The sequence below is a fragment of the Thamnophis sirtalis genome, unplaced genomic scaffold (assembly GCF_051295495.1).
Source record: "Thamnophis sirtalis isolate CommonGarterSnake01/CBP01778 unplaced genomic scaffold, rThaSir2_p1.2 scaffold_3, whole genome shotgun sequence".
In the NCBI taxonomy this organism is placed as follows: domain Eukaryota; kingdom Metazoa; phylum Chordata; class Lepidosauria; order Squamata; family Natricidae; genus Thamnophis; species Thamnophis sirtalis.
Window position 1 is genome coordinate 22,272,167 of NW_028261383.1, and position 14,869 is coordinate 22,287,035.

Genomic DNA, 14,869 nt, shown 5'->3' on the forward strand with positions numbered 1-14,869 from the left:
TCCCGCTCTATTATTCTGTTATATATTATATTCATCTTAATTACAGCGATTCTATCCAATAATTGCTATTCTAAGAATTTGTATTGGCATAAGTCAAGCACAGAATTTCATGGTTGAATGCAAATGTGAACTTGGATCTCTGTAATCTTCAATGTGTCAAATAAATCATAATTAATCTAAGGTTATTTTAGCATTGTGGAATATTTCCTTTTTACCTTTAATGTATACAGTTTTCTTTTTTACATCTTCTGCAACCATTTTATAAACAATTTCTTTGAATCTTATAGGCAAAGAGGATGCCAATAAGAGAACTCTGGACAATTGAGAATAACTAGCAACGTTAAAAAGGAAAATCAATCAAGCCAGAAATCAAAACATTTCCATCTCCTTCAGAAACCCACAAAATTCTCCTTCTTCCTCAGCAGTTTCAAGAAGAGATTTCGAACTAGAAAAAGTAGAGTATGCAGAACACAAGGATACATTACAGGTAGTCCTCAGCTTATAAATGTTTAGTAGCCATTCGAAGTGACAATGCCACTGAAAAAGCTGACTGATGACTATTTTTCACACTTATGACTATTGCAGCATCCCCATGGTCACATGATTTATTTTTGAATTCTTGGCAGCTAACTCACATTTATTGCCCTGTTTTACAGTCACATGATCCCGTTTTGCAGGTCCACAGACATGGCTATTGTGGGCAAAGTGTGTATTTCAAATCACAACTGAGTGTGCACGAAATGATCCACATTGGAGAAAAGCAATACTAATGTGGCCAAAGCTTTAGTCAGAACTGCTCCTTGTGGTTGGTTCATGGAAGGACCCACATAGGGGAGGAGCCCTACATATGCTCCCAAACAAAGTGATCATGGCAACTTGGTGATACATTACAGAACTCCCACCAGAGAGAAACCCTTTGAATGCGCTGACTGTAGGGAAAGTTTCACTCTAAACACCGGCCTGGTAATATACTAGAGGATGCACACAAAAAAGAAATCATATGAATGTTCTGATTGTGGGAAATGTTTCAGCAGGCATTCCCACCTAGTGATACACCAGAGGACTCACACAGGAGAGAAACCCTTTGAATGTCCTGACTGTGGGAAAGGTTTCAGTCAGAATTCCTACCTAGTGATACACCAGAGGACTCACACAGGAGAGAAACCCTTTGAATGTCCTGACTGTGGGAAATGTTTCAGCAGGCATTCCCACCTAGTGATACACCAGAGGACTCACACAGGAGATAAACCCTTCGAATGTCCTATTTGTGGGAAAGGTTTCAGTAAGAATGCAAACCTAGTGATACACCAGAGGACTCACACAGGAGAGAAACCTTTCGAATGTCCTATCTGTGGGAGAGGTTTCAGTCAGAATTCCTGCCTAGTGCAACACCAGAGGACTCACACAGGGGAGAAACCCTTCAAATGTCCAGTTTGTGGGAAAACTTTCAGTCAAAATTCCAACCTGGTGATACATCAGAGGACTCACACAGGAGAGAAACCCTTTGAATGTCCTGACTGTGGGAAAGGTTTCAGTCAGAATTCCATCCTCGTGATACACCAGAGGACTCACACAGGAGAGAAGCCCTTTGAATGTCCTGAATGTGGGAAAGGTTTCAGTAAGAATTCCCACCTAGTGATACACCAGAGGACTCACACAGGAGAGAAACCCTTTGAATGTCCTGACTGTAGGAAAGGTTTCAGTCAGAATTCTGACCTAGTGATACACCAGAGGACTCACACAGGAGAGAAACCCTTTGAATGTCCTGACTGTGGGAAAGGTTTCAGTCAGAATTCCAACCTACTGAAACACCAGAGGACTCACACAGGAGAGAAACCCTTTGAATGTCCTGACTGTGGGAAAGGTTTCAGTAAGAATGCCAACCTAGTGATACACGAGAGGACTCACACAGGAGAGAAACCTTTCAAATGTCCTATCTGTGGGAAAGGTTTCAGTCAAAAATCCATCCTGATGAGACACCAGAGGACTCACACAGGAGAGAAACCCTTTGAATGTCCTGACTGTGGGAAAGGCTTCAGTTACAAATCCAGCCTGATGACACACCAGAGGACTCACAAAGGAGAAAATCTATTGGAAACTTAGACGCTTCCTGCAAGTTATCTTTGACCCCAATCTGAAAAGGGGAAACAAGATGTTTATAAGCTTCTTGCATAGTAACAACAACATACCAATTAGCGCAGACATAATGTATTTCCGTGTAAGGCTGTTTTTGAGGAACATATAAGAAAGCTTGTCTCCATAAGGAGCTTGTTCAATTGTACAAATGGCTGTCTTGCCTATCTTGCTCGGAACCTTGGTACCAAATAAAGTTACTTCTTTTGATCCTGAAGTCTGAGTGCTTAATTTTCTGCAACAATAGAGTCTCTCCACATGCTCCCCATAGGCCTCTCCATCCCCCACAGGTCTTTCCTTCCACCATAGAGTCTCCACATGGTCCCTCTAGGCCTTTCTCTCGTGCACAGGGCCCTCACTTTACTAGAAGCCTGCAATACTTCGGCCTGACTGGATATGCATCTCTTGTCTGTGTGACTGTGTCAACGAAGCAGCCATTACTTTGATTGTGGTCGGTATTCATTCCAAGGCCATACAATAGACTTGTGGAAGCAGCTGCCATTTACCATGGCTCCCTCTATGTCAATATGGTGGCTGCTTCTGGTTCACTGTTGTTTGGTAGTTGGACAAACTGTTCTATTTTGCTACCTTAACACTTTGTAGACTGTGTTACGGATTTGTGGGTGCACTGAAAATGTCTGTGTCTGGGAGATCTCCAAAAGGGCAAGCCATGTATCCCCGGGGTGCATGATAAGTGGACAAATACTACTTGTGTCAGTTTTGTGCTGCAGCTGCCAATAAAAGCCAATGCAGTCCTAGGCTGTATCAAAAGAGGAATAATGTCAAGACAACAGGAATGGAGAGAATTGCTTTAGACGGTGCTGATGATACCACACTCAGAATACTGTGTCCAGTTCTGGTCACCATGATACAAAAAAGTTGTTGAGACCCTGGAAAGTGTGCAGAGAAGAGCAACAAAGGTGATAAAGAGGGACATGAGCTTCGAGTACTTATGCATCTGACACAAAGAAGAGCGGATTGACTTATTCTCAAGGGCACCGGATGGAAAAGAAATAATGGGTGGAAGCTTGTTAAAATGAGGCCCAACCTAGAAGTAAAGAGCAATTGTCTGTCAGTAAGAGCAATGGATCAATGCAATAGCTTTCCTCCAGGGATTGTGAGTGCTCCATCACTGGAGGTTTTCAAGAATAGGCTGGACAACCATTTAAGTAGGGTGGTGTAAAGCTCCCACTTTGAGCAGCAGGTTGGACTAGAAGACCTCCGGGGTCCCTTCCAAGACTATAATGCTAGGTTTCTGTTCTGACCCCACCTTGTTCGTTCAGCAGCGACAGCCACACACAGCTTGCAAAGGAATGTTTTTATCAGTCCCGCCTCGAGCTGGCTCCGAGCCCAAAATAAACACAGATAAAAGGCTCTGGCAAAAGTAAACTACTGCAAAACAAGATTATATAAATCAAATCACTTATCCAAGTGCTTCTTCTCGATGATTGCAAACAAACAGAGACTTCAATAGAACAGGAACAGAACGGAATGGAACAAGTGGAACGAACATTGACTTCTGCTCGTTATCATCTCCTGTAAGTATCCCGAAACAACTCACAGGAGATTTCTGCTGAGTCACAATACTATCCCTCACCTCAGGGCCCTTCCCCCGGGTCTGACCGTCCGAATGCGGTAGGAATGGGTTTTTCATCATCTCCTGTGTTTCCTCCTTTGTTCCTTACGCTGACCAACCCTCAGCATGTGTGCCTCCTTATATAACTCCCAAATACCTTCAGGAACATTCCCCTTGATCCAATGCTCCCCCGGTATCCGGTGGCCACCACGTCTCTTCCCGCCCTGCGCAGCGTCGACACCCCGTCCATGGGTGTCCAAGGCCAACCCACCAGCCCCCGTACTGTCGGATTCTGGCGGCAGCTCTAACAGCTCTGGCTGATGCCTAACACACTGTCCAGGGTTCTCCTCCTCCTCCAAGGCCGACCCACCATCCCCCATGCTGTTGGATTCTGGCGGCAGCTCTAACAGCTCCGGCCGAGCCCTAACACACTGTCCAGGGTCCTCCACCTCCTCCAAGGCCAACTCATAAGACCTCTCTCCATCGGAGTCTGGCGGCAGCTCCACCGACTCCTGCCAGGCCACCACACTTTCCCCCACTGCAGGGCCCGTCCCCCGGTTCCGACGCTCGGGATGCGGCCCGGAAGGGTTGGTGACGGCCTGCACGGAACATAGTCCAAGACACTGGTGCCCCGCCGGGATCCTAGAAACAAAGTCCTGTGCTGCGGGGACCAGAGTCAGCAAGGGCTGGAATTGTGGCGAAGCCCTCCTCACAGACCTGGCCCATTGGCACTGGACACATGACTCCACGTGCTTCCTCACGTCATTTCTTAAGCGGGGCCACCAAAACTTACGGGATACCAAGCGCAATGTCCGGAAAAACTCCCACTGTTTCGCTGCAGAAATGCCATGAACCTGAGAGAGCACCTATCTACGGATGTGCCCTGCGGGAACATAGAGCCAGCCCCGATACGTCAAAAGATCCCCCTCCAAAGTCCACCGGAAAGCTGGCCCTACTTCCGCCTTTCATCGCTCCACCCATTCGTCACCCCGCTGCGCATCCCTTATCAGAGACTGTATGCTCATGGGATAATAAACTGCAGCGCAGGATGCGACGGGTAGAACAGTCCGGGGTGGAAGTGAGTCCGCAGGGTCAGAGTTCTCCGATTTCCTAGGCAGGGCATCCGCCCTTGGATTCCACACCCCACGAATGCACGCTACATTGTGCAAGTGGGGTATCAAAGCCACACAAACGTGCCGGTTGTCTGACACAATAGTTTGTTGCTGAGGGACGGCCGCAGTCCGTGCAACCCTTCTAGTCTTCTAGGGGCAACTCTCCGCCAGGTGTCCAGGATCCCCACAGTAGAAACACAACCCCTCAGTACATCGTCTGTCCATCTCTGTACGTGACACTCGAGGTCTGACAGCACCCAACTCCATGGGCTCCTCCCAGTACACTGCAGTCTCTTGATGAACCGGCACGCTAGTGGTCTCCTGGAATGCATGGCGAGGCCTCCGCCTCTGCAGCCGGGCGTCTATCCGGAGGCACAAGTGGACCAATGCATTGAATGTCGGTGGCCTGTCCACCCTCGCCAGTTCATCTTGCAAGGCATCAGACAACCCGTCTTGGAAAGTGTCCATCAGAGCTGGTTCATTCCACGCTGAATCCTGGCTACGCAGCCTGAATTTACTCACATAGTGTTGCAATGAACCACTCCCCTGCTGCAATGACTTAAGACGTCTGGTTGCTGTTTCCCCTTTATAATGGGATCCTCAAACATACGCTTAAAGTATTGACAAAAACCCTGAAAGTCATCCAACAATGGGCTAGGCTGAGTTAACAAGGGTGTTGCCCAATGGGCAGCTGTGCCTGAGAGCAAACTAATAATAAATCCCACCTTCGTCCGGTCAGTGGGAAAGTCCTCCACTCCCAAATTCAGGAACAGCTGGCGTTGTCCCAGAAACGCCGCAAACATGGCTTGATTTCCATCAAATTAATCCGGCATAGCCACTGGGCACTTCCTCCTTGGCTTGGGGGCGGGGGGGTTGTAGCTCTCTGCAACTGAGAAATTTGATCAGCCAATACTGTTATTTGCTGGGCCAGTCTGGCATTCTCAGCGTAAAGTTGCTACATAATTTAATAAATGGAGGTTTGTCAGGGCAGAAGTCAAACTGTTCTGACCCCCACCTTGTTAGTTAAGAAACGGCAGACACACAGCTTGCAAAGGAATGTTTTTATCAGTCCCGCCTCGAGCTGGCTGCGAGCCCAAAATAAACACAGATAAAAGGTTCTGGCAAAAGTAAACTACTGCAAAACAAGATTATATAAATCAAATCACTTATCCAAGTGCTTCTTCTCGATGATTGCAAACAAACAGAGACTTGACTAGAACAGGAACGGAATGGAATGGAACGAACGGAACGAACGTTGACTTCTGCAACTCGGGCGTGGCACCATCAGTCATTTTTATCTGCAGGAGGAGATATCCTAACGAGCCACAGCTGCTCGTTAACATCTCCTGTAAGCATCCCGTAACAACTCATAGGAGATTTCTGCTGAGTCACAACAGGTTTCCATGAATTTAAAGGCGGGTTAGAAATAGAGCAGCCCATGAACTTGCTTTTCGTAAAATTAATTTAAATTACAAACTCAAAACAGAAAGAAATTAAAAACAAAACAATAGACACAACATTTAAATAGAAGGGAAAAAGGGATTCAGGAAGACAAAAACATGTGTGTGTGTGTGTGTGTGTGTGTGTGTAGGTCTCTAGTTATTCGGGTTTTCTCCCGCGTAAAATTGGAGATGTCTCGGCGACGTTTCGACGAAGTCTCATTCGTCATCTTCAAGCTCGGTGCTTCCAGGAGCAATGTGAGATCTCGGCTGTTTCTTCCTTTTAACTGCCAGTGGGTGTTTGAACTGATTGGGTGGGAGCTTGGCTGTCTCCTGATTGGGTGGAGGTGTGTCCTGATTGGGTGGAGGTGTGTTCTGATTGGTTGGGGGTTTGTGTTTCATGAAGGGTAGGAGAGATTTAAAGAGGCTAATTGTGCATTTGCAGTCTGGCTTCTGGTCCTTGGTCGTGCCTCCTCATCAGTGTGGGGTTTTGTCTGCTTTCTTTGTGGATGTTTGGTGGTGATATCCTGTGTGGCTCTTGTGAGTGTGGGCCTGGTGTGTCATTCATCATGTTAGGGACTCGTTTATCAATAAGGGCAGGCTTCCAAATGGCTGGCAGGCGGGAGGTATCGTCCCGCCTGTTCATGCTATGTGGGCGTTTTTCTATCTCAATGGCTTCCCTGATTATTCTGTTGTCAAAATGTTCAGCCTTGGCGATAGTTCTAGTCTTATTAAAATCAATTTTATGTCCTGTGGCTTTAAGGTGTTGGACCAGGGAAGAAGTTGATTCCTTTTTTCTGATTGCGTTTTTGTGTTCTTCAATGCGTACACTTATTCTTCTATTGGTTTGTCCGATGTATGTGGTGGTGCAGGTGGTGCATGGGATTTCATATACTCCTTGATTTTCTAACTCAGTTTTGTCTTTGGGGTTTCTTAGGATGGTGGATATTTTTCGGTTTGTGCAGAATGCTGTGCATGCATTGAAGAACACAACAGACTTTAATATTTGCCCACAACAGACTTTAATATTTGTATGTGTGTAAGTATGTATAAACATACATGTTCAAGCAGATATACCTCCTAATCATATACTGCAACAGTAAGAGCAATAAAGTTTATATTCATTAATCAAATTTATATAGCCACACATCTAATCTCATCCAAGGCAAGTCTTAGACATATTAGACAACTTCCACTCCCAATCTTCTCTTTTGGATTCCCCCCTCGCCTGCTGCCAGGAGAGCCTCCCTGACACTGAGCCGGAGAGCCTCATTCTGATGCAGCCCCAGACAGGAACAGTGCATGAAGTTGTGACACTCCCAATGAAAGCACAGGAGACCCACTTGGAGAGATCAATGGGATCTTCTAGTCCAGAAACCCAATGGTGACCTCATACTACTTGCAACCGGTAAGGTATTTACTTTACAAACAAGCAAATCACAATAAAAATCAGAAAGGAGGTTCTGATAACATCTTCAGAAATGTATCTTGATGTAGGACCAAATCCCTTCCTAAAATGAAAAGCCCACCAGTAAAATACTACGGAAACCACCGGAGTCAAACTTCCTCAAGAAAATGAAAAAAAAACTGTTTGCCATGAAGGATGCCGTAAAATTGGAAACCTTTGCCTCTTTAGTGAAGGGGGAAGCATCTGATTTCCCCTTCTTCCCTTCTTGATAGATTAGTGGAGTGTGAGAAGAACTTGCGTTTTAAAGTATCAATTCTTAAATCCTCCTTTATCGGAGAATCTTTGAATGTCCAGTTGTAAATAAAACCCCATCTTCAGAGGCGGACTGACTCTGGATACCTTCCTCCTGGCCCTGGAAAGTAAAAGCCACCAGGGCAGGGCGCCCCGCCTCTCCTCGCCCTCCCCCTCATGCAGCGCCCCGTCCGCTGAGCTGCGCCGGAACGCAGGTGCCAGACACCCCCCCACACACCCAGTTGCCCCTCTGCGGACCAGGTTCCAGTTAGGGGTGCGGCGGAGGGATGGGGAAGCAGGTTGAAAGCCGCCGCAAGAGGGGGCGGCGGTGGAAAGGCAACCAACCAGCCGGCCACCGCCAGCCCCGCCGCTCTTCCCACCCCCTTCCCAGCCCCACAGTCCAGTGGTCACAGCAGAAGCAGCCCTGGGTCTCCGCTACCGCTCCCCGCATTTTCTGGACGGGGTGTCGCAGGAAGGAATCCCCTCTCCAAGGGATCCCCTGAACATGGACTTGAAGAGCCGTGCTCTTCAAAACAGGTCTGGGGAGGTCCTTTGCAGGCGGCCAGTTCTAGCCGCCTGCAAAGGACTTCCCCACGTTTGCTTTACAGAAATCTCTGCATGGCAGATAGAAATTGCTGCGCGGGGTTTTCTTGCCACGTGCGCAGCCGCACACCTTAGAGGGAACAGTGATTATCACCCCCAGTTGAGTATTCATGAATATATTAGAATAATTAGCTTCCTCCTTGCAAAACAAAATTTAAAACATAGTTAACAATGAACCAACAGCAAAGTTAAAACATCAAAGCATTAACAAAGTTTTGCATTTAATTTGTATAAAGTCCAGAATGGCTTTTTATTTACCATAAGTCACCATAATCATTGTCTCTGATCTGTCTGGGATGAAATATCGTTGTTTGATTCTTACAAATAAACCTTTTTCTTAATATTTTGGTTGAGAACAATAAAACAACTGTGTTTCATTCCTCGAAAACATATACCTCTGTTGTCGATCCATTTTCCGAAGAGTCCAGTCCAAATAGTTTTCCAGTTAGATATGGCAAGTCCATTTCCCGGTGACAACCAACTTTCCTTCAAAGTCCGTTCATCACACATCAAATCTGTTCACTCCAAATCTGTAGAATCCACAATTCCTTTAGCCTTCTCCAGCCAACCAGCAGTTTCCAAACCATGGTGGGGAATCTTTTAAGAAGTGGCTGTGCTCCCCATGGGAGCTTCTTGGGAAGAGCTCAGGCTCACAAAAGAATTCATTTCTGGGCGCTCATAATCCCAAAAGCTTCCATCTGTTTTCCAGGCCATTTCCAGGCTGTTTTTTGAGCCGTATTTCGGTGATTTTTAGGAAGTTTCTGGGGTCTTTTGGGGCCATTTTTCAGGCCATTTACAAGCTGGTTTTTTGGCTCTTTTTGGCCATCTTTTAGCCATTTCTTGGATGTTTTAAGCTGTTGTCAGGCTGTATTTTGGGACATTTTTGGCTGTTTTGAGGCTTTTTGTGAGCTGTTTTGGGGCTGTTTTTCAGGTTGTTTCCAGAGTGGTTTTTGGCCCATTGCTCACTGCCATGCCAGAGGTGGGCGAGCTGGCCAAGGGGACATCCATTGGTGTCCAATATCCACAAGTCTTGTTGCCTCACCTTGGTTTTGGCCAGGGCTTCTGCCAAACTCCATCGAGGAGGGTCCTGGTCCTGGTCCCCTCAGTTAGGTCTCCTGAGATCTGCTGTGACCATCACCTAGCCAAAGCTCAGATTCAGGTTTTCACAAATGTGCCAACATGACTCTCTTAAATTGGAACTTAGGAAAATACTTTGCCTTGGACTCTGATTTAATTTTGGATGTTATTTGGAACACTGACAGCCGGAGCTTCAGGCTAGCCAAGCAGAATTGGGTGGGTGGACCCAACTGATGTTGACGGAACTGCAACAGGGCCCTCGGTGTGGCTGCTGCCTCCTCCCGCAATTCCCCATGCTGCCAGGACCCAACGTCACAAAAATTGGCCTCACCAAACCACTTCCAAAGCAGCTCCATTCTTTGACAGCCAACCGTGGTGGAATAACTCCATTCCCCGTCATCATCACCCTCAGACAGGCACCTCTTTCGCCAGCATGTCCAATAGCTGCCAGACAGATTCTGTGTCAGTAGCAGGGTCCTGAACCAGCAGCTGCCAATGACCTCTACCACCATTCCCTGGTGGGTCCCATCTCTTGCCCTGTGTCCTGGACTGATGCCACATTGGCCAGCTGTACATATTCTGGGGCCTCACGCTACTTGGGGCGTACATCCAACTGGAAAACCGTATCGTCCTGCACTGGAAGGATTGCCACTGGGGACCGTTCTTCCGCCACTCCGGCAGCAGCCTCCATTGCTGTTCCCTCAGCATTTCACATGATACTCCCCTGCCTTCTTATGCCCTGCAGGCAACCAGTAGGCAAAGTGCTGGAGACACCGGGGGGGAGGGGGGAGTGTGGACCACTGACTTACTGTTAATAAAGAGCTGTTGTTCGCTGAAGCCTGAGTCTGCCTCATCCATTCACCAAATCTAACAATAATATTTTGCCTTTTCAATATTTCCTAGGATATTTCATTTTTCTAGGAGAGGGCTAAGAGTGCAGAGAAGAACAAAGTATCCGGTGGCACTGTGCTGCTCTGACGACATCTCCTCCGAGATGCTCCAACCCTGAGATTGCGTTAAACTGCCAGGACAGCGTAAATCAGTTATCTGGTAGTTTGAAAACTCTTTCCGAGGAAAGAGGAGAGTTGCCGAGTGTGGGTAGAGCTCCCTTAATCCCCCCAGGAGTTAATTCTGGGGTTTGGAAGGTGTGAGCCCCCCTGAGCTTGACACACTCCGCTCTTTGGATGCATCTGCTTTCCGCAGACCTAAGAGCCACGACCATCCCCGCAATCAATGTTTTGATCTACATTTGAGTAAGGAGCAGGCAGTGCAAATACTGGAGAGTTTCACAATTGCAAATATTTTAAAATTTTAACTCCGTTTGACCAAAATTCCTTCTGTTAAAATTAACGAGATAGAAGTGAAAATGTCGCTCGAATATTGAAGGTGTGGCTGAATCGAAACTTAACAAGCAATTACATTTTAAGCTTCCTAATGTTGTTATTTATTTATTTATTTATTTGTTTGTTTGTTTGTTTGTTTGTCTTGTATGCCGCCCACTCCCGGAGGACTCCGGGCGGCTCACAAAAGACAAGGGAAAGGGGGAAAACGAGACAAAGACAACATATTAAAAACAAAACCAACATTCACAATTTCTGTGGAGGTAAATGCTTCTCCGGTCCAGAATCCGTGGGGGGGGGGGGAGTCTGTGGGGCCAACGTCTGGGACTGGCCCGAGCTGCTCCAGAAGACGGGATAAAGGGCGCCAATTCCTACAGAGCCAAGTCCTGACCCCTATGGCTGCCATCATCTACCACTCCTAGCCCTATTCCAACCTTAATTATCCTACTACTAAACCTAATCCTAACCTAAAGCTAATCCTAATTCTCAGCCTAAACCAAAAACTAACACCAACCCAAACTAAGCTCACCCACTCTAACCCTACACCAGCCTAATCCTAATCCTAACCCAAGCGTAGCCTAGCCCTAGCCCCCACACTAACTCTACCCCCAACCCTAGTCACGACTCCAACCCCGGTCTCCACTAGCCCTGCCCCAAGGCCGAGAGCACCCACAGATGGTACAGTCTCCAGTACTTAAACCTAAATCTATATCTAATCTATACCTAAACTATATCCTAAATCTATATCTAATCTATGCCTAAACTAACTATATCTATAAACCTAAACCTATACCTATATATCTAACTAAAACTACCTAATTAACTGGAGCTATGGCAGGCAGCAAACAGTCAGAGGGAGGGCAGGTAGAATGACCAGAGCAGATGGCCCCAGCTGAGGTGAAGGAGAGTCAGCGCTGGGAGATGGTAAGGCTCGCCGGTAATGGAGAGGGACAGGAGTGGTATCCGAAAGGCTGCGATGGAAAAAAAGGAGGGGGAGGCATCCAAGCCTCTCACAGACTCAGCAATGGACGATGTCAGCACGGCATTGCCATCTTCTCTGCTCCGAGCAGCACGATCACTCAGGGTTGCCGGAACCCAACAGGGGCGCAGGGGTGCAGGGGCGAGAGGAGAGAGGCGAGAGGAGAGGCAGGAAAGGGCGAGCAGGCATTGGGGGGTGGGGGGAGGTACGGCCACGGCGGCGGTACGCACAGCCAGCTGCCGAATCCGCCGATCCCACAGAACTCCATTCCAGATGGCCTCAATTGAACAGGTGTCCCAATCCCCCCTGCTCACTGCTTACCACATAGATGAAATTAAAAAACAGAGTTCAACTCCAGTTGGAAAGGCAGCCGCTCAGATGGAATCAAAGGCAAGCGTCCAAGATTTAAGTGCAGCATTCAACAGAGCGACGACACCATCTCTCCTCTGTGCCACACAGCAGTTCCAGTTCCAGTTCCAGGCCTCAGCAGATCCACAGCTAGGAAAGCGACCGGAGACGGCTGATGTTCAAATGCCAGTCCCCACTCGATCCGCGAAATACAGCCCTTCCAGGACCTTATGTCAAAGTTGTCACGGACTCCGGAGGCTCTTCTAAGATCTTCTTTCATCTCACCGGCTTCTATCGAGCGAGAAGCCAGGCAGCCATCCAGGTCCTGCACATGCGCAGAAAGAACTAAGAGTTTAAGATCACTCAAAACAGCACTGTTTTACTAACCAGTTACAAGACTTAATAATTGGACTAAGTGGTTTGTTTGGACTTAACAGTTTGGCGGAAGATAAGTTTAACTTAATAGTTGAAATGGCCTCAAAACAAGTTAGAACAACAACTACTTCAAAGTGCGCTGGCAGGTCTCCAGCCCCGACAAACAAATTACGGTCATTATTACCTCCCACTGCTGAGGCTTTAACTCTTGATGCTCTGCAAGGCGCTTTAAAGGAACAGGCTGCCGCTTTAGGACTTAAGATGGAGGAAAAGATTACATCTGCCTTTAAGGAGGTTTCAGAGGAAATATCTGGGATCAAAGAGCTAATTCAGATTCGTAACCAGCAAATAAGAGAAGACATAATGGAAGCCTTTAAAGGTTTGGCTAGCTATGTATCCTCATTAGATGATAGAGTGGAAGAAATTAACCAGTCCAATGTCAATCTAGAAAGTAAAGTTGAAGATGTTCAAAATAAGACTGATAAGTCAGATGCAGAAATTACAATGATACAATATAGAGCGATGGGATTTGCTTTGAGAATAAGAGGCCTGAAAGAGAATAACCAAGAAAATCTGAAAGAGATTCTTGCAGAAGCATTTGACCAATTAGTTGGTCAACCAAGAGCTGAGTATGACTGGCAGATTGACAAAATATACCGCGTAAATTCATGGATTGCCAGACAGAAACAATTACCAAGAGATATAGTAGTCTACTTTGCTACCAGGAATATAAAGAACCTGATACTACAAGCGTCCTATAAAACCAAGTTGCAGATTGCAGGTCAGGAGATGATAGTTTTGAAGGAAATCCCACCAAAAATGTTGAAATCTAGGAAAGACTATGCATTTCTAGTGGATGAACTTAAAAACCGCCAGATACAATAGAGATGGGAAGTTCCAGCCGGATTAGTGGTGAATTACTTGGGGCAAAGACATCGTCTCAACTCAGTTTGGAAGGCCAGAGATTTTTACAGCAACGTATTAAAGGCAGGTTACCCTCCATGTCCTGGATTTAGAGAAAGCAGGAGAGGCCAGACAGCAAGATACCCAAGGATCATTGGATGTTGGCCAAGCTTTGAATCTTCTTGTGTAGACAGAAGGAATTATGGAGCAAAGACAAACCCGAGCAGCTACCAAACGCAAGGAACAAGAATTAAAGATGCAACAAGCCCAGACAACAACTCAAGAAACTATAAACACTAATACAGAAGCCGGAGGGGAGCCAGGCCGAAGATCAAATTACAGGATTTTCAGGTGGCTCTTAAAAAGCTTCAGGGAGCTGAAGATGGCAATTAAATTTTTAACCTGGAATGTCAATGGCTTAAACTCACCACAAAAAAGGAAAAAAATATTCCATTATTTGAAACAATTTTAAAATGATGTAATTTGTTTGCAAGAAACATATATAAGAACAAATGACCAGAAATACTTGAGGAATGCAAGATTGGGACAACATTTTGTAGCTTCTGCTCCGGAGAAGAAATATGGTATAATTATATACTTAAGAAAAGATTTAAAGGCTGAATTAATTGAAGCAGATTCTCAAGGAAGATATATTGCAAAGGGAGAGATTGAACTATCATTAATAGAAAAAATAGATTATAAAGGTAAAGATGTTTATCAAAAGGATATGATTAAAAAGGCTTTTTTAGAATTTTATACAAGATTGTACACTGGTGATAAAATACAAGGTTTAGACATAGATAGGTACTTGGAGAAAGAGAAAATCCCTATAGTTACGGATGAGCAAAAGGGGAGATTGAACCAACCAATAACTTTGGAGGAAATCCTCCTGGTAATTAAACAGTTAAAAGTTGGGAAGGCACCTGGTTCAGATGGACTGACAGCGATTTATTATAAAAATTTACAATTAGAAATGGTAGAACCTCTTAAGGAACTATTTAATAGAATCCAATTGGAAGGAAGGGTACCACCATCTTGGAGAACAGCCTTTATCTCCCTGATTCTGAAAGAAGATCAAGATCTCAGCCAGCCAAAAAATTATAAGCCTATATCACTACTCAACATAGATCATAAAATTTTTGCGAAAATATTAGCAAAAAGGTTGATGTTATTTATACAACAAATGATTCACAATGATCAATCTGGTTTTATACAAGGGAGACAAATGGAAAGTAATGTAAGACAAATTGTTAATATATTGGAGTATCTGGGAAAGAACAATCAA

General features: G+C 45.8%; 1 protein-coding gene and 1 pseudogene across 1 annotated transcript; both read left to right on the top strand.

Annotated features, from left to right (window-relative positions):
- Positions 1-295: 295 nt before the first annotated feature.
- On the top strand, positions 296-2,343 carry LOC148047544 (uncharacterized). The gene has a single exon (XM_087711545.1). It carries the CDS (start codon positions 979-981, stop codon positions 2,101-2,103), a length of 1,125 nt encoding a protein of 374 aa, XP_087567671.1. The 5' UTR covers positions 296-978; the 3' UTR covers positions 2,104-2,343.
- A 10,599-nt stretch (positions 2,344-12,942) lies between these two features.
- Positions 12,943-13,884, top strand: LOC148047545 (uncharacterized; annotated as a pseudogene).
- The last annotated feature ends 985 nt before the right edge of the window (positions 13,885-14,869 follow it).

Bases quoted from the DNA above. Each gene is read 5' to 3' on its own strand.
- LOC148047544 (XM_087711545.1), top strand. From the start codon at position 979: ATGCACACAAAAAAGAAATCATATGAATGTTCTGATTGTGGGAAATGT.